The following is a 20,367-nucleotide window of genomic DNA, read 5'->3' on the forward strand; positions in this document are numbered from 1 at the left end:
GGTTCTCCCTTATCTATTCTATCAGTTACATCCTCAAAAAATTCCAGTAGATTAGTCAAGCATGATTTACCTTTTGTAAATCCATGTTGACTTTGTCCGATCCTGTCACTGCTTTCCAAGTGCTGTGCTATTACATCTTTTATAATGGACTCTAGCATTTTCCCCACTACCGATGTCAGGCTTACCGGTCTATAATTCCCCGTTTTCTTTCTACCACCTTTTTTGAATAGTGGGGTAACATTAGCTACCCTCCAATCCATGGGAACTATTCCAGAGTCTAACGAATTTTGGAAGATGACCAGCAATGCATCTACTATTTCTAGGGCCACTTCCTTAAGTACCCTAGGATGTAGATTATCAGGCCCTGGGGATTTATCGGCCTTCAATGCCGTCAATTTCCCTAACACCATTTCCCTACAAATACTGATTTCTTTCAGTTACTCCCTCTCATTAGACCTATGTTCCCCGACATCTCTGGGAGGTTATTTGTGTCCTCCTTTGTGAAGACAGAACCAAAGTATGTATTTAATTGGTCTGCCATTTCTTTGTTCCCCATTATAAATTCCCCTGATTCTGACTGCAAGGGACCTACGCTTGACTTCACCAATCTTTTTCTCTTCACATATCTATAAAAGCTTTTACAGTCAGTTTTTATGTTCCTTGCAAGCTTACTCTCATATTCTATTTTCCCCTTCTTAATTAATCCCTTTGTCCTCCTTTGTTGAATCCTAAACTGCTCCCAATCCTCAGGTTTACTGCTTTTTCTGGCCAATTTATATGTCCTCTCCTTGGATCTTATGCTATCCCTAATTTCCCTTGTTAGCCACAGTTGAGTCAACCTTTTTTGTTTTATTTTTATGCCATACAGGGATGAACAAATTCTGTAGTTCATCCATGCGATCTTTGAATGTTTGCCATTGCCTATCCACCGTCAACCCTTTGAGTAACATTCCCCAATCAATTCTACCCAACTATGGGGTTGACTATTTTATTCATGCAAACTTAATGAGCATATCTTCCATGAGTACTACACATAAGTAAGGGTAATATCTTTTGTTGGATAAAATGAGAGTGAATGACAACAAAACCTGTTCTTTATCGCAGAAAATTATTTCACACAACTGAAGTTGCAACAACACTTAAGTAAACCAAAATTCAACTCACTTACTATGCGTTTTCTGTTCGTTATAAGTTGCTCTCTAAAGTCTGTGATTTTGGGAAAAATAAGAAATGTATAGCTTATGTTTAAAAAAAACACACGCACCTTTACCAAAAGAATTACAGAATTGGAAACTAACACAAGGACTTCTCTGCAACTGCAGGATTATATGACGTCAGCGCCTCCTGGGCGGCCCATCAATCAAACGATATCCACGAATAGACAGCGACTTCCGGAGAATAATCCACCAATGCCGTCGCAGCGCGGGACCAGCAGGAGGGCGGAAGTGTTAGTGTTTAATGTTTAATGTAGTGCAGCAGTGGGCAGATTGTAAGTAATAGCGTTATTACAGCAGTAGGAGAGAGTAAGTTAGTATTATTAACACGTTGTAAGTTTGTACAATTACAACGGTGAGTTAGGGTTACCGGAGCAGAGGGTATTACCAATTTAGGTTTAGCAATTCATGCAGCCACAACAGAGAGAGAGAGAGAGAGAGAGAGATAAATAGCAGCAGCGTGAATTTAAAATAATTATCACCAGAATTGTTTCTAGCAGAGTTAGAGCTATTATTTAATAGTTGAAGTAGAGAGATGTGAGTTAGGGTTTAATGCAGATACAGTACTGAGAGAGAGTTAGAGGTTAACATTGTTTTACAGTCTGGAAGGAATGATGTAGGCAGCAGGGAATAACATGAAAGGAAGCTGTTAACTTAAGGTGGTATTTATTTAGATTTGTACATATAGTTGCATATATAGTGCTTTTTGTGTAAAGTACAGAATGTCCAGTGTTGCCTCCGGTGATCGATCTTGTTCCCCTGATGCGACTCAGAGAAAGACACTCCCACAATTATTGGGTGAGTTCACACTGAATTTATAATTAATATGGTTCTTTATTTTCAAGTTTGGGGCTGAATTAACGGGACACAATTTTCACCAAACATTGCCTGGTAAACTTTGTTTTGGGGGAGGGGGGTGGTGGTGCAAAAGAGCATATGTCATTTTTGCTAAAATCACTTTACATTCTACGGTAATATGTATCAACTGATCGAGTATTATATTAAATGTTTGTTTGTAAAGATACAAAACAAACCAGGAACCAACTAAAAGAGTTAGATAAAGTCTGCAATTGAGTAAATTAGTGGCAGATGAAATTATTAGGTACAATAAATGCATCGTACCACACAGTAGAAAAAATAGATGTCACAAGCATAGTATGGATGGTGTAGACATTGTTAAAGGTGAAGCAGAAAAGGGATCTTTCTGGGTGTGATAGGAGATTTGGCATTTAAAATGTCATCACTTTGGGGTAGCAATAAACAAAGCAAAAAGCTTAATTCCATTTTTAGGTCAGTTGTGTACAAGTCTGAAGCTGTCATGCTAAAGATGTGCAATGCTTTGGTCAGATCACCTTGAGTATTGTGTTCAGTTTTGGTCACTAAGAAATAAAGAAAACTTTATGGAGACAGTGTAGCTAAGGGCTTCAAAGGATTGAGTTATGAAGAAAGACTGGAGTAACTGGGACTCTAGCATTGAAAGGAAGCAACTGTGATGAGACTATATATGAGGATAAAAGCTATTGAAAGGTATAGACGAGCTTAATCTGCGGTGCTAGTTCAAGCTATGCTGGGATAGTGTAATAAGCAGGCATATGTTTAAACTTGTGAAAGGAAAGTTTAGACAGATATCAGGAAGAACTTCTTTACATAATGAGTGATCAGCACTTGGCATGGTTTTCCTGGTAGAATAGTAGAGGCAAGAACAGTAGAGTCATTCAAGACTGACAGTTGGGTGAGCTAAGGAACCTCTCTTATCTCTCTCCATCTTGTGATTTGTCCTTCAATATTTTTTGGGTCACAGGCAGAATCAGGTTCCAAACTTTCAGAGGACGTTCTCCTCCTGTCCAATGAAACTGTTTAAATTTAGGTATGAAATACATTTCAAGGGGTAGAGCTATTTTATTTGGAAAGTTTAGTTCCTGGAACAGCCTGCCTTGAAATGCCATGATGGAATTTGCAGCAAGTTCTTACTGCAGAAATGCTGGCTACTTATTAAAAGTTCTTCACATTTGTAATGTAAGGATATGATAATGTAGTCATGTCACAGGGATCTTGTCAATCTACCCTCTATATAAACATGGGCAAGACATTTTATCTCGCTCTGTTTAAAGCTACAACCTAAATTTAAACACCGTCAGTACAATCAGACAAATAGTTGTTGCCGAAATGACAACTGAAATAAATTACATGAAATAGCTTTCACATATGGTAGACATGGCCCTTCAGTACTGATCATATAAATAATAAATTGATAACTGGTAATGCTGTGATGATTTGCTAATGTTGACGGAATTGATGCTGTCTTTTGATAAGTTAAAAAAAAATTCTCATCGTGTTTGTAAATATATTTTTTAGAACCAACAATTGAATTGGATTAGAATGTTTGATTAGTATTGATTTGTGGAGCAGTTATGTTTCAATAATAAAAAAGGAATGTGCCCAAAAATGGGCACTTAACCTGGGATTGATGGGGAATGAAGGGAACAGAGGAAAAATAACTATAGTGTAGTCCTGTCTTGGTGAACATTTTTTGATGGTTTGGAAATTGCTCTGCGATTTGTTGATGTACAGTAATTAAGGGAGTTCACTATCTTTAATTTCTTCAGGTGCAAGAACCCGCAGGCAGCGACAGAGACACCCTTCGGAGCTTCGGCTGCAGGAGACTGTGATTCAGTTCATGAGGCACCATCAGAACCTTGGTGACCTGCTCCTAGAGGTAACAGACATGGCTGACTTTCCTAAATTAGTAGCTTAGTTAAGACTTACAAAGAAGGACAGGGAGGTGAGCAATGTTAGTTCTGAAAAGGTGCATTTCCTATTTTAAGAACAGAAATTTCAGTTAGAGAAATAACATCATGATATTCTTTACAGGTAAATGGGTCGGCGAGCAGATGTTTATTTAATCGTGGTAAAGTTAACTCTGAGGATCACAATGCTAATACTCCTGCCAGAGGTTCTTTTATAGGTAGGTTTATTACATAATTTGCTCATGGAATGTTTTGTGTTTTTAATTCTGCATTAATAATTTCAATCAACATTTTTCCTATGTCTGTTTTCCTGCAACAAGGTGACAGCTCTCCCAATTTTGACACAAGTCCCCAGATGTTTGGGGTACAGTAGCATAGTGGTTATGTTACTGGATTAGTAATCCAGAGGTCTGGACTAATTATCTAGAACGTGAGTTCAAATCCCACCACGGCAGCTGGGAAATTTGAATTCAGTTAATTAAATAAATTTGGAATAAAAAGCTAGTGTCAATAATGGTGACCATGAAACTACCAGATTGTCTGGTCCACTAATGTTCTTTTAGGGAAGGAAACCTGCTGTCCTTACCCGGTCAGGCCTATATGTGACTCCAGACCCACAGCATTGTGGTTGACTCTTGACTGCCCTCTGAAATGGCGGCTCACCACCACCTTCTCGAGGGCAATTAGTGGGCAATAAATGCTGTCCTTGCCTGCGACGTACACATCCCATGAACAAATTAAAAAAAAAATGTTGGTGAGGAGGACTTTGCAGGGTCCACTGGGCTGGGTGTCTCGTTGTCGTGTCTGAAGTCGGTGCCAAGTCTTCCATCCAGTTTTATTCTTATTATTGTTTTCTGTAGCAGTTTGTTGCAACTGGGTGGCTTGCTAGGCCATTTCAGAGGGCAGTTAAGAGTCAGCCACATTGTTGTGGGTCTGGAGTCACATATAGGCCAGACCAGGTAAGGACAGCAGATTTCTTTTCCTAAAGGACATTAGTGAACTAGATGGGATTTATGGCAATCCGGTAGTTTCATGGTCACCAGCTTTCGTCTCTGGATCATTAGTCGAGGCCTCTGGATTACTAGTCCAGTAACATTACCACTATTTATTAGCCAGATAGACCCCACTGCAATTAAACTGTGAATCACTGCAGCAGGAAGTGCTGAACTGTTGCTGCGTAACACTGTGTCGAACAGCCCAGCTGAGATCAACAATCAGCTGTCTGGGACAAACCCAAGTGAGAATGCCATCCAAGACTAGAATTTAAACCCAGGTCACTAAGAAAACCACACTGGTGAGTGGACTTAAAAACAGGAGGCTCAAAATTAATGGTTTAGTCCATTTGTTACCTGGTGTCAGAACAATGTGTTCTGTTTCAAGTTTTATAGCAGTATTCGATATACTCAACACTTCTGTAGCTACAAGGGTGACCCCCCCCCCCAGTCTGCTAGCTGCAGCTAAGATCAGGTACTGAATGAAACAGGATTCAAACCTGCATTCATCCCTATGCCTTGTCACTGAGCCTTAGGGCATGAGGATTCGAGCCACTGCACAACCCAATTAATTTTACTTTTAGGTAAGGTCGATGATTTGTTGACTATCTGCTTTTTGTTATGCTTAAGTAGTTTTAGAAACCATCAGGATGTATTTGTGTCCTATTATATTGGTACATTTTTAAGAAATCTGAAAGATTTATCCAGTTTTTTCTCATGTACTTACTAGCCAGCATGTATCTTTCCTAGCCTCAGTTCTACAAGAGCAGGCTTTGCAGATGGACCTGCCTGTCGGGCTTTTGTCTGCCAGAGCATCCGTGGAGAAAGTTCATCAAATAATGCGACTTGGGGTTCTGTCCAGGCGTACTGTTACATTGGATTCTGTTCAACGAGTAGGTGGATTTCTTTTGATCAGACTGATCTAAACATGCAAATGGTGGCAGTAAATGTATATTTATACTGTAGCAGGACTGGAAAAACTATTCTAAATTAGTTATCTACAGAATGCCATGTGGTGGATCTGAATTTGCCACTGATTTATGTTGAACAAGCGACAGTAGTGATTGATTTGAAATAGTTCAAGTTTCTGTTGAAAATATTAGGAAGGGAGGAATGTTTAGATGCTTCCCACTGTTTTGGCAAAGGTTAGTTTGTGTGCCTTCCCAATGGCTAGAGTCCAGGACCATATTGCCCTCTGTCTGGTAAACATTCTTTGGAACTGTAAGTAGCTTGCTTGGGATGAGTGGTATTGTGGGCTAACAGTTTTTTCAAGTTAGGGTCCTGGATTTGGACGGAGTATACGTTTTTAAAAAATCTGTTAGCTATTTGTTCTACGTGAAGTGAAATTGAGCAGGCGGCAGTTTGTAGTTTCCCCTCAATATAAAGCTGCCCCTGATTTGACAATATTTGACAATCTTACTCAAGAGGACACAGGCTGGCTGGTGTGAGAAATGGAAATATCACAGTGGAGCACTAGGAGGTGGCTCTCAGGCTGGGAGCTATGGCACATTATCGAATCAGAGTAGAGGGAGCATAACTCTGCAACTGTACTTGAGTTGAGTGTCTAAAATGGGAAAGTACTCCATTCCCCAACACTAACATCTCTTGCCTTGATGAGTACAGAAATTCACCAAAATACTAGGGAGGGGAAAAAAATAGGCTGTACAATGACTTCTATTAGGTTGTCTTATGAAGAAAGGTTGAGCAGGTTGGGCCTATACTAATTGGAGTTTAGAAGAATGAGAGGGGATCTTATTGAAACATAAGATTCTGAAGGGGCTTGACAAGGTAGATGCAGAGAGGATGTTTCCCCTCGTGGGGGAATCTAGAACTAGGGGGCATAATTTCAGAATTAAGGGGCATCCATTTAAAACACAAATGAGGAGGAATTTCTTCTCTGAGGGTCGTGAATCTTTGGAATTCTCTTCCCCAGAGAGCTGTGGAGGCTGGGTCATTGAATATATTTAAGGTGGAGACAGACAGATTTTTGAAAGGTAAGGGAGCCGAGGGTTATGGGGAGTGGACAGGGAAGTGGAGTTGAGGCCAAGGTTAGATCAGCCATGATCTTATTGAATGGCGGAGCAGGCTCGAGGGGTCGAATGACCTCCTGATCCGACGTCTTATGTTCTACTGATTCTGAACATTAATTCTGGAAGAGTTTAAATGGTCAGAGGGAGTCAAGAGTTTTTAAAAAATGGCAATAATCATAACGATTGATGAATGGAAAAAGATTCTGTTTTTTAAATGAACAGTAGAATCTGATCACTATTTATTTATAAAACAAAAGAATAAAATGGGCATTCTGTAACAGAACAAAACTGAAAAGTGGCAATTTCATTTTTGGATGTCACCGTTCACTAATTATATTATATCATATTATTCCAGAGTATGCTTGCCTGTTTACTTCAGAGTATGCACGAACTGTTGTCCTCCAGCATGTTCAGCCGACTGCAATTCTGTGAGGAGATCTGGAAAGCAAAGGTGAGGTAAAAGATCCAGTGCAGTATTAATTATGGGGTCACAACTAAAGCTGTATCTCTGGATGCAAGATTGCACAATATGTTCTGTGACCAAAGGTTTGTTCAGCGTGAAATGAAGTGCCGTTCCGCTGATCAGTCATCTGATTTTGTTAGTGGTTTTTGTTTGGTCTGTGTGCCTCACTTTCTATTGTAATTTGTGTTGAAGTAAAACATACAGTGGACTAAACTAAAATCTGAATCTGTCTTTCCTACGATGCTATATTCCCTATTGTAATGTTACCTCCTGTCTACCAGTTCCATGGTTATTTCTCAACACAAATTAAGTTTCTAAAACATTGTTTTTCTATCTTCTGCCAGTGGATAGGATTATAAATAGAAGAGTATTACATAATTTTTTAATTACAATTATTCTTTGGTTACTGATATTTGATGTTCCAGTTTATGGTATACATGGTACATTCTCACGGTAAGTGCTGTGTCATAGAAACATAGAAGATAGGAGCAGGAGTAGGCCATTCGGCCCCTCGAGCTTGTTCCACCATTTAATGAGATCATGGCTGATCATCCAAATTCAGTACCCTGTCCCTGCTTTCTCCCCATATCCCTTGATCCCTTTAGCCTTAAGAAATATATCTAACTCCTTCTTGAATATATTTAATGAATTGGCCTCAACTGCCTTCTGTGGTAGAGAATTCCACAGGTTCACCACTCTCTGGGTGAAGAAATTCCTCCTCATCTCAGTCCTAAATGGCTTACCCCTTGTCCTTAGACTGTGACTCCTGGTTCTGGACTCCCCGCCATCGGGAACATCCTTCCTGCATCTAGTCTGTCTAGTCCTGTCAGAACTTTATAAGTTTCAATGAGATCCCCTCTCATTCTTCTAAACTCTAGCGAATACAAGCCCAATTGACCCAATCTCTCTTCATACGTCATTCCTGCCATCCCAGGTATCAGTCTGGTGAATCTTCGCTGCACTCCCTCCATGGCAAGAACAGCCTTCCTCAGATAAGGCGACCAAAACTGCACACAATACTCAAGGTGTGGTCTCACCAAGGCCCTGTACAACTGCCGCAAGACATCCTTGCTCCTGTACTCGAATCCTCTCGCTATGAAGGCCAGCATACCATTTGCCTTCTTAACCGCCTGCTGCACCTGCATGCTTACCTTCAGCGACTGGTGCACAAGGACACCCAGGTCTCGTTGCACTTCCCCTTTTCCCAATCTATTGCCATTCAGATAATAATCTGCCTTCCTGTTTTTGCCACCAAAGTGGATAACCTTGCATTTATCCACATTATACTGCATCTGCCATGCATCTGCCCAATCACCCAACTTGTCCAAATCATACTGGAGTTTCTCTGCATCCTCCTCACAGCACACATGCCCACCCAGCTTTGTGTCGTCTGCAAACTTGGAGATATTACATCTAGTTCCCTCGTCTAGATCATTAATATATATTATGAATAACTAGGGTCCTAGGACCGATCCCTGCGGTACCCCACTAGTCACTGCATGCCACTCAGAAAAAGACCCGTTTATTCCAACTCTTTGCTTCCTGTCTGCCAACCAGTTCTCTATCCAAGTCCGTAACTTACCCCCAATCCCATGTGCTTTAACTTGCACGCTAATCTCTTATGTGGGACCTTATCGAAAGCCTTCTGAAAGTCCAAATACACCAAATCCACTGGTTCTCCCTTATCTATTCTACCAGTTACACCCTCAAAAAATTCCAGTAGATTATGATGGCTGTTGCTGATGGAGACAATATAATTTTAATATTTTTCTTTGACATAGGAACTACCCACACTGGAAGTTGTTTGGCATTTGCAGAAGGAGAACATTGTGAGCCTTGAAGAGCTGGTAGCGAGGTATGTCCATTGAAGAAATAAATAGCTTTCTGTGTCCCTTTAACAGTGATTGGTGGCAACATTGCTGAGCGGCTGGTTGTCTTGTGAGGACATGAGGATCGTTTTCAGGTGGGACTGCAGAAAGATAATTGAGTTGTGATACAGAGCTGAGCATAGAACCACTATAGGGGTGGAAGGAAAGGCGATGATACAAAGAGGTTTAGTACCACATTATTTGTGCTATTCCAGATAGCCTCCCCTTTGTACCTGGTCTTTCCTCTTTTTCCCTTTACATTAGCCTGTGCTGTGCTCCATCTTGCTTTTCCAGAATTTGCTATGTGCCCACAGCAGCCACATCCAATTTGTGTTGCTCCTTTTTATGATCCTAATATTTTATTACATCGGCATAGTAGCTGATAGTTTTTTTTTTTTTGCCATTCAGTTTTGTAAAATTACTTTTTTTGCACTAATCTGTATGGTTCCAATTTTTTTGTGTTTATATATTGGGTATTAATTGTATACCCTTGATATGTGAGAGAGACATTTACCACCTATTAAAAATGTTCTGGCTTCAGCACACGTTACATGGCACGAATAAAAGTTGGATATGTTGTATTAAATCAACCGTGCCTCAGATTGGTGCTAACCTTGTATATCCCAGTCCCTAATTTTTCCCATATAATAAAAGTCCTGAGCCGGCAGCTGTTTCAGGTTTCAGACTGCCTCAAATTATTATTCTTAATCTGTGCAGGAAAGTTGCAGGTATGTGGTGCTGACCCGTTTTGTCAAAACATTTCACCAATTGATCATATTGAGGAATCATTGAAAGTACAGAACCTTTTGTCTTTATTCAAGTGGACACTCTCTACAATTCCATTTTTTTTTTTACTGTAACATCTAGGTTCACAATAAAACTTTAACCATTTAATGTAGAAAATCATTGTTCCCCTTTGCGCCTATAAATGTCTCCTAGCTTCTATTGAACTTTCTAATTTTCCTGTCCCCCCCTCCCTCTATCTCTTTCCGTTTGTCTTCAGTACATGCAATGAAGTAGTTTTTTTTTTTAAGTATTACTGCTGTAATTTTTTGATGATGATACCAATATTGGGACTTCACTCTTAACTCGTGTATCAGGGTAGGGGAGACCCCATTTTGCCACTGATTCTTGGCCTCAGCTTCTCCACTTGGCCCATAATCCAGAAGTGGCAGCAGCCAGGGCTGGAGCAATGGGAAGCAGCTGCAGTGATGCCTGAAACTGGGGAATCTGGCCAGGCAGAGTTTGAGCCCATGGGGGAAGGAGAACAAGGAACTGCCGTGATGATGTACCACAGCAATTTCTTCTAGTAGATTTTCTTTTTACAAAACCATTGTATAATAATTTTATAGTATCAATAGAAAATTGCAGAGGATCCTTTATTCAAAGCTACCAGAAGAATGCAAACTTCATAATCTAATGTTTAAAACCGTACTGGCGAGCTGATTGCAGGAGAAGAAGCCCTGATTTTCTGCTCTGTGAACAGTAACCCTGATGCGACTGCTGTGGTGCACTGGCTCTTCGATGATCTGTGCCTCCTGTGCTTGGGGACTGAGGATCAACACCAGTACGAAGATATACAGAGGCAGATACAATCGGGTAGGGAGAATGGTTGAAATACTAAAACATGCAGTATATGCAAAACACTCAATCTTCTAAATTAGTTAAAGGCAAGAAAATTACTTTTATACTGAAATGAAGTTAGTCAACTTTGTTTGTGTGCTTACTTTGGTGTGTCTCAGCCTATTTACTATGCCCTGCCATTTGTAAGCATTTTGTTACCTTAACTCGTATGCACTGGATGAGTAGTGTCATGTTGCATCTTCCCAGAACTATTGACTATTGTGGTACAGTGGGAGCTGGCAATCTACAATGAGGAAACCTAGAAAATCACCTCTGCACATTGTGGTAATGCCCCAGTAGTGTGTCCTTGTGAAAGTGCTGCTTCCTGTAAAAGCTGTATGGCTGCCCTTTGACTATTTGCACACTTGATACTGCTGAAGGGCCTTTGTTCATATAGTTACATCTCTACTTTGAACAGCAGAAGCACCTCTGGATGCATTTATTCACTTTCATAGAAATAACTTCTTCAAACAGGTTTTTTACAATTTTTCCTGCATTAAAAGTGTGACCTTGCAGTCTTCACCTACAGTAAGAAAATGATTATCTACTTTTTGCAGTCTGATATGGATGAAACTGTAATGTGCTTTGAAACTTAAACTGACTCAAAAATTAGCAAAACATTTGACCAAACAGCAACAAAATGATTGGCCCGACATTTCCTTGCGCTGTAATTGTGCCAAGAAGTTCAAGAGTGGAGTTGCGCCATTTTTACGAGGAAATTTGCGCAGATGTAATTTACGTTGGTTCTACACCAAACCTTCACTCGATTGTTTGCGCCACCGCCGAGATATGTCTGCCGAAACCCTCTGGTGCTCATTTACATAGCCCCGCCCCATGCAAGAGACCAACACGTGCGGGTTTACGCTTGTTTAACGCCAGTCTTTGCATTTCAGCGTTGGCAAATGAGCTCTGCAGGACATTTTTGTGCAAGTTCCCATTGGCAAGATTGCCGCAGAGGCCGGCGTTCTGCGCAACTACGATCCAGGAAATTCTTGGCCATTGGCCCAGTAGTGTTGGACCGTTAATAGATAGGAGTTTAATCCAATTCCTTAAATTTTCCTCTGGTGACAAACTTGCTAACCGTGGCCTGGTTTCTGGACAAGGCACCTTCATCCATTATGAAAAAAGACCTCTTGGCAGATCAACCGAGAAGTTGGACTGGTGGTGGTCTCGGTGTTTGGGGGGTGTAGTATTATACTGACCCGTTGTCTTAATTTCAGATTGTGCGATTTTTGTTTCTATTCACCTGTTTTGCAATAATTTACCTGAATTGTGTTTTTTCAACTAAGCTTCATTAACTTTCATCTAGATAAATAAGAAAGCAAGAATATAATAGAAAAGGCTAAGAATACACAACAGTTCTGTTCAGAGAACGAATGTACAGCCCGAACACTTCCCCACATTGCCCCTCTTCAGATACTGACCACTTGCTCTGTGTTTCCAGAATTTTCTGCTTTATTTCCAATTTCCAGCATTTGTTTACCTCCATAACTGTAGTAATTCTGATTTGCCTGTTTCTCAGTTGTGATTACTAAATATTATTTTGTGTTTTCAGACATTGTGACTTTGTTAGTGAGAAATGGATTCCAGGAACTGAATGGTGTGGCGTCAGATCCTAAGGTGCAGCACTTTCCACAGGTGAGGATGATTCAGATGCTTCACCTTCACCGGGATCCAGAGTTACTAGCTGAGGTCTGCAGTGTTTGCACAATTGGAACCTTTTAAATCCACAGCATGAACATTAGGAGAGTGAATTCAACCCTCCACTCAGTAGATGTGCAGAGTTCACCTGCTAACATGGTGTTAATCCAGTACCACGCCCATGGCCAAAATTGACACTTTTGTCATGAGGGGGGTCAATGCTGCCAGGACCGCTTCACATTGGAGTTACCTCTGTGAATTTAGCAGTGTGAACTGAGTAAGTGATCCATAAAATACAAGACCAGTAAAGTTTATTTGTTCAGTATGCCTGTTGGCTATTACTTATTAACTTAGACATTACTTAAAAGCTACCTCTTTGGTCACCTGTCCTAATATCTCATGTGGCTCAGTGTCAATGTTGTTGCTAATGCTCCTGGGATGTTTTACTATGTTAAAGGCGCTATATAAATGCAAGTTGTTAATACATGCAAGAGCATTACCATTGTAAAATAGATTGTTATTTTTCATGACCTCTTACTGCTCTATCACAACCTTTATCTAGTGTCATAATGTCACAAAACATGCCCTGTTCCTATCACATAACATCAAGCCCCATACAAGCACTCAGTAGCCATGGTGGTGCAGGGATGAAAGATACAAACTCTGATAGTAAATCTACAGTCGGAAAGCTCTGGAAAAAGGTAAACGGGACTATGTGTGCAATTTTAAAAAAATACACGCATATAAAAGGGTTGTGTTGAATTCTGTGTCACATTATTGATCTTTAGATGAATGTATAAACTGCAGGAGCTTCACTGTTCTGGTTTAGGATGTTGTTGAAACCTGTTCTTTGTTGCTATCCTGAAAATATGCTTCAAATTATCATCTCCAGACAAAACATTTACTTACATTTCTGAGGGGAGCTAAAGCTGAATGATTTGCAGTGTTCCGAACATCATAAGTGAAGAGTATATTGCAGTATGAAATATTCTCAAATGCCTTTTTATCTCCCTTTTTGAAGCTTTGCACCAGCCTGAATTGGCCAGTGTGAATAACATTCTATGTTGAGCTCTAAAGAGAGCTGCTGGAAGCCACACACGTTGAATTAAGTCCGTTTTTTCTCAAATTCAAATGCTCCATCTCTTCAAAAGCATTATCATTACATTTGTTCAGGGGAAAAAAATTGCTAAAAGTTAGTTACAAATTGGAACTAGGAGTTATAGCATCAGGATAAGTGGGCGACCATTTAGGAGTGAGATGAGGAGAAATTTCTTCACTCGGAGGGTGAATCTTTGGAATTCTCTACCCCAGAGGGCTGTGGATGCTCAGTCGTTGAGTATATTCAAGACGGAGAGCGATAGACTTTTGGACAGTAGTGGAATCAAGGGATATGGTGATAGGGCGGGAAAGTGGAGTTGATGTAGAAGATCAGCCATGTTCTTATTGAATGGCGGAGCAGGCTTGAGAGGCTGTATGGCCTACTCCTGCTTCTATTTCTTATGTTCTTAAAGAGAAAATATGGCCTGCAAGGAGATTTTTGAAAAAGGTTAAACTTTTATTTCTTTTTGTTGTAGATGTTTTAAATGGTTATAATTTGTGTCTCAATTCTAACTTCAGAAAGAAAATCCCTTTGGTACCCATTTACACTACATAGTGCAGTAGTCTCTGGGCTATCCTTCACTTCTTGGGGTTGAGTCGACTGAAGTAGAAGCCATATTAAAGAAGCCGTCCTATTTACTTTCTTCCGCACTGAAACATAATCATGGCCCAGGACAAAAATCGTGATCAAGAATAATGCCTTCAGCAGGATAGCTGCAACTCCTTGGAATGGGTTTATATTTTGAAATTATACAGCTTTACTGAAATGGCCTTGTTTTCCTCCTTACTAATAGATCTGTTTTGCAGTGTTGGACAGAATGCTTCAATGTAAGTAAAGTTCATTGTCTGTGCACATATTGTGGATTTAGAATAGGCAGCAATTAAATGACTGCTGTAATGTTTGATGTAAAATATGTTGTTTCTGTGGTTGTAATCGACTGTTAATGATATGCCTAACAAGGCTGTTTATTTGAAAATTGCAATAAAATGGAAAGATGAATATGGAATAGACTGTGGACATGTCAAAATTCAGAGGTTTGTGTAAAATTCAGATCTTGTACTCTCACATGTTCAGAATCCCTGTTACTCGAACTATTCAGAGCACCATGTGGTAACTAAGCAAACTGCCATGTTCAGTCACTCATCGTTCAGTTTGGTAGTTCTGTAATAAGGTTTCTTCCATGCCAGTCTCCTGAATCGTCATTTCTTGACCACTATACAACTATCCATTTACCAAGGTAAGCCCATCCCAAACCTTGGATTAGATTTTCTATTGTACTATAAAACCTACTTTCACTTTTTCAATAATCTGTTCAGTGTTTTACTTTCAACGCTAGCACTGATTCACATTCCAATACTTTTATTTTTTCATGAGCTACATCAACCTGTCACTAAAGAAGTACTGGCCAATATAGTTTATAGTCTGCTGGTGTAGCATTTATTTTTAACAGTCCAGAACCATGTTTTTCTGTATAGTATGTATACATTGCTCCCAATTCTCCCTGCTACGTATGGTCTGATGACAGAGGAAGAATTGTGATGCTGGTTGGATCCTTTCAAAATTGTACTTGAGGGAAAATTGCAAGTAAAATAATCCTTCTTTTGTTATAACGTAGCTTTTCTACACCAAGGTAGCAATTCCTGAGAGCATCTTTCCTGTAAAGGTCTTTCCTGATCAAAGTCACAAATGACATCTTCTGTGACTGGGGCATTTTCCCTGCTCATCCTCGTCGACTGCTCTGTAGCTTTTGACATGGTCGACCACATCTTCTTCCTCCAATGTCTCCTTCGTTGTTCAGCTCAGTTTGACTGCGCTCACTTGCCTCCACTCTTACCTATTGAATCATAGCCAGAGCATCTTCAGCAATGACTTTTCTCTTCCTAACCCTGCACCGTTCTCTCTAGAGCCCCCCAAAGATAGATCGTCTCCATCTTGGCGACATCATGTGATGACATGGGGTCAGCTTCCACATGTACGCTAATGACACCGACTACCACTCCAATACCTGTCTTGCTCTCTTCACTGTCTGTGCTGTTAGACTGCATATCCAACATCCAGTCTTGGATGAGCTGCAGATTCCCCTATTTAAACATTGGGAAGACACAAGTCATCATCGTCAGCCTCTGCCACAAACTCTGTACCTTTGCCACTGATTCCTCAGCAACTCCAAGCTGAGCTTTCGACCCCATCATCACAAAAGCCGTCTACTTTCCCTTCTGTAACATAGTCTGCCTCCACCCCTGCATCGGCCCATCTGCCGCTGAAGCTTTCATCCATTCCTTTGTTACCTCAGAGACGCGACTATTCCAGTACACTCCTGGCCGGCCTCCCATCCTCCATGGTCTGTAGACTTCAGCTCATTCAAAACTCTGCTGCCTGTATTCTGTGCTACATCGTCCTACTCACACATCACTCCTGTCCTTGCTGACGCACATTGGCTCCTGGTCCTCCAATGCCCAATACATTAAAATTCTCATCCCCGTGTTTAAATCCATGCATGGCCTCATCTGTTCGTATCTCTCCTGCAGCCTACAATTCTGCCGTCCCTCAGAACTCTCCATTCTTCCAACTCTGGCCTTTTATGCGTCACCCCCTTTGCCCCAGTATTGGCAACTATTCCTTCATCCCTCTAGGTGCCACCCTCTAGAATTTCCTCTCTAAGCCCGCTGCCTGTCCACCTCCCTCTCCTTTAAGACCCGCCTCTTTGAGCTAGTTTTTGGTCACCACTCCTAATATTGTTTTCTTTGGCTCAGCGTCTGTTGTCTGATTACACCTTTGTGAGGTGCCTTGGAATTATTTTTTATAGTAAAGGCTCTATAAATACAAGCTATTGTTGTTGATGCTATCTTGAATTACTGCTTTTATGTACTATGAAAGTCTGTTACCTGTTTCATACAAATGTACCCCATGTTCAGGATGATTTGTTATTGCCATTCCTTTCTTCCAGGGTTACTGGATAATGTGTGTAGGGAAAGAGAAAAAGAAGACTCCTCTGGACAGAAAGCAACTCAATTCTGGTATGTGCCAATGTCTACAAATTCTCTAATTTGTTCATGACTAGGTCAGTACTGGTAGAAGTTGGCTCCAAACTAGGGGCATAGTGGTTCCAAGTATAACATTCTTTTACAAAGTTTATTTTTATTTTTTTTGTTCCCCTCCAATTTTCTCTGCTCTCCTCTCCTGTACGTGTTGACTGTCTCGTTGAGGTAAGGTTCCAAGGACAGCAATCTGTGTTTTGCCCCAGCTATCCATGATTCATGTGTGAGGTGAGTGCTGGCTGATGGCAGACTACAGAGGACATCACAGTGGAACCTGATCCTGTCCTCTCCTCTCCTGATATCCACATATATGTGCCCTTCAGCAGAGGTCCCAGAGTAGCAGACTAGAGTGGAAGCACTGGGTGATGTTAGCTTCCTTAACCCAGGGCACTGCAATCAATGGTATTGCCTCTACTGCTGCCCCAGCTAAGTCAACACACACTGGGGATTGAACTTAGAACTTTCCTGGCCTGGATAGCTCAGACGGGGGTGAGTGGGGGTGGTCCTCTATCTCTCAGCCATTGCAGCAACTTCCAAGTTACTTTTCAACTAAACTCACCTTTCTGGCCATTTAGTGCTAAGTCACAAAACAACTGAAATACGTTAAGCTGCATTTGTCTTAATGTACCATGCATGCAGACTGGCTGCTTCTGCGTGTTATTGGCATGTGTATAAAGATAATGGAGATGTAATCTAATGATAACACACAGCAGGAATTACCACTGTCATTGAGTGGTAGAATGACTGAGCGGAAAGCTCCCCGCTAGTTGCCGACTGTTGAGTGTGGAGCTGAGCCATACAGGCCAGGAATGCTTCGTGTTTGATCCCTGAACTGTGCAGTGAGTTGATTTGAACCAAGCCTGTGATTGGTGTAATATAACTGGCTTCTCACTGGTCTAAGAGTCAGCCAGGCTTCCCACTCCTAATTGCTGATCAGTGACTCCAGCTGGAAATTTGTGTGTATGTTTGGTGAGGATAGCATCAGGCTCGGTTGCAATGCCTCCACAGTTAAATAATCTGTCAATGTCCACTCTTTAGACTCACAACTGAATAACGGCCACTTGGAAAAGGTACTGGAACTGGCAGTGCCTGTGGGTCTGTACCACTGCATGAGTCAGTGCCTTCGGGAGAAGAGGGTAGAAAAGGAGGAAAAATTATTTGTAATCAATTAAAGACCCCTTTTTAAAATAACAACAGAAAATGTTGGAAAAACTCAGCAGGTCAGGCAACATCCGTGGAGAGAGGAACAGTCAACGTTTCAGGTCGAAGACCCTTTGTCAGGACCCTTTTTATTGTTCATCACGGATAGAATGTTGCAATTTACTAGGAGTATTGATGTGGATATGGAGATTTGTGTCTTCCTCCACATCTTCAACACTTTTCCTTATTCAGCAATATTGAGGGCAAGTCTAGAAGTAATCTGAAACGTTAAAGGCATTGACATTAATGGAACAGCTATCATTGTGTGCTTGGCCTCCTGATAAAAATACCACTTAACTCATGGATTGGCAGGCTGTTGGAATTTCTGTTTCACGTGCACACAGTGTGCTGATGGTGTCAGATCTTGAATATGCTGGGAAGATTATGGCCTAGAAATTCACTAGGCTTAGCGCCGCTTTTGAGGCGCTAGAGGGACTAGCGCCAGAGTTATGGCCAGTTCAAAAATTCCCTGGGGCCCTAAAGCGGCGTTGCACCGGTAGCGCTGCGCCGGCACCAATGACGTCATCGGTGTGCGCAGCATCCCGGTTGCCATGCCGACGGGCCCCAGCGCCGAAATTCAGTTGCGGCCGCCTCGCCCGTGGCAGCCGCAACTAAGACTCTGGCAACAGAGTCCAACATGTGTTTGCGCCGGCGCATTAAAGGCCCCGCGGCGGCCGGCCGCTTTCCCGCCGGCCGCCTGCCCGCAGCTCCCTCCCCGGACTTCTCCCCCCCCCCCCCCCCCGGAACAGATGCAAGCCCGGCACTTGTCCGAGGTGCCGGGCTCATTTTTGAAGAGATTTGCGCGGGCCGCGGCCGGGTGCAGGCAGCTCCTCTTTAACGGAAGGAGGAGGCCTGCACTTCCCGAGCCTGCCGCGCCGGAATAGCGCCGCAATGCGGCGCGTTGCGCCAGTTTTCAGGCGCTAAAACACTTCAGTAGCGCCGGCAGCCGTTTGGGCGCGGCGCTACTGAATTTTTGGCGCGCGCAAAGGGACTTAGCGCCGGCGCTAACTTCCGGCGCTAAAGCCCTGGCGCAGCGCAAACTCAATTTCTAGGCCTATGAGCTTTGGCTTGTGCAACATAAAAATCTTAACATTGACTTCTTTCACGTTCTACCGCAAGAAGCATGTGTTTGAATACAATGGTCAATCACTAATACATTTGATTGCAGCTCTGTGGCATGGGACAAGGACAATTTATGGTCACATCAAGATTTGGATTGGCTTATCCTTGTGTTGCAGATTTTGAATAGTTTATTGTTTTATTAAAGAACAGACTACGTATTTTGACCAAAAGATCAAAACAGTTCATTCCTACATATAGTCAACAGCAGGGGAGTTTTATCTGAAGAAAATTTCATTTTTTTGTTCAACTTTGTGCGTGATTTAAACATTAGTCATACCTGTTGGAATCATTTGTATATTGAATCACCAGTTCATCCATTGTCCTTGGTGACTATGTATGAGGTGTGTTTATGTATAAGGCCACTGACTCCATCCCTCTCCCTAACATCTGTTTGATGCTGAACCATACTGTTCGCAACCTTGGTGTCATATTTGACCCTGAAATGAGCTTCCGACCACCTATGCACAGCATAACTAAGACCGCCTATTTCCACCTCCATAACATCGCCCGTCTCCGCCCTTGCCTCAGCTCATCTGCTGCTGAAACCCTCATCCATGCCTTTGTTACCTCTTAGGCTTGACTATTCCAACGCAATCCTGGCTGGCCTCCCACATTCTACCCTACGTAAACTTGAGGTCTTCCAAAAGTTGGCTGCCCGTGTCGTAGCTCGCACCCAGTCCCGTTCACCCATCACCCCTGTGCTCGCTGACCTACATTGGCTCCCGGTTAATCGAGCAATGCCTTCAATTTCAAAATTCTCCTCCCTTGTTTCCAAATCCCTCCGTGGCCTCGCCTCTCCCAATCTCTGTAATCTCCTTCAGCCTCACAACCACCCCCCCCCCCCCCCCCCGAGATATCTGCGCTCCTCTAATTTTGCCCTCTTGAGCATCCCTGATTACAATCACTCAACCTTTGGAGGCCGTGCCTTCTGTTGCCTGGGCCCTAAGCTCTGGAATTCCCTGCCTAAACCTCTCCGCCTCGCTACCTCTCTTTCCTCCTTTAAGACGCTCCTTAAAACCTACCTCTTTCACCTTTAATATCCCCTTATGTGGCTCGGTGTCAATTTTTCTGTCTATTAATAATCCTGCGAAGTGCCTTGGGACGTTTTACTACATTAAAGGCGCTATATAAATAAAAGTTGTTGTTGTTGTTTAGTGTCTAGAACTGAGAGATGTGTGGATCACTGCAGACAAAGATGTTCTTTCCTTCTTTATGTCGTGGGATGTATACTCGGGGGTTTACCTGAAATCACGTCGGAAAATTAAACTCAATAGCAGGAGTCGTTATTTGAAATTGGCCTGGGACAAGTTGTGATTGAAATTTCCCAGAA

General features: G+C 41.9%; 1 protein-coding gene across 7 annotated transcripts in view; it reads left to right on the top strand.

The window, feature by feature from the left end:
- The first annotated feature begins 1,432 nt into the window (after positions 1 to 1,432).
- fanca (FA complementation group A) overlaps positions 1,433 to 20,367 on the top strand; it is a 93,294-nt gene continuing 74,359 nt past the window's right edge. For 2 of the 7 annotated variants that reach the window (XM_085991629.1, XM_085991628.1), the window contains exons 1-10: positions 1,435 to 2,012; positions 3,821 to 3,930; positions 4,086 to 4,179; positions 5,704 to 5,846; positions 7,339 to 7,434; positions 9,228 to 9,301; positions 10,801 to 10,913; positions 12,493 to 12,575; positions 14,471 to 14,504; positions 16,625 to 16,694. In XM_085991629.1, coding sequence (XP_085847755.1) covers positions 1,937 to 2,012; positions 3,821 to 3,930; positions 4,086 to 4,179; positions 5,704 to 5,846; positions 7,339 to 7,434; positions 9,228 to 9,301; positions 10,801 to 10,913; positions 12,493 to 12,575; positions 14,471 to 14,504; positions 16,625 to 16,694 — 893 coding nt within the window. In that variant the 5' untranslated portion in view covers positions 1,435 to 1,936. Of the gene's footprint in view, positions 2,013 to 3,820; positions 3,931 to 4,085; positions 4,180 to 5,703; positions 5,847 to 7,338; positions 7,435 to 9,227; positions 9,302 to 10,800; positions 10,914 to 12,492; positions 12,576 to 14,470; positions 14,505 to 16,624; positions 16,695 to 20,367 lie in introns of all 7 variants that reach the window. The other 5 variants (XM_085991630.1, XM_085991627.1, XM_085991626.1 and 2 more) reach the window with 5 other exon arrangements.

This window comes from Somniosus microcephalus, chromosome 6 (assembly GCF_052327205.1).
Source record: "Somniosus microcephalus isolate GS21.2 chromosome 6, FLI_Smic_1.0, whole genome shotgun sequence".
NCBI lineage: Eukaryota > Metazoa > Chordata > Chondrichthyes > Squaliformes > Somniosidae > Somniosus > Somniosus microcephalus.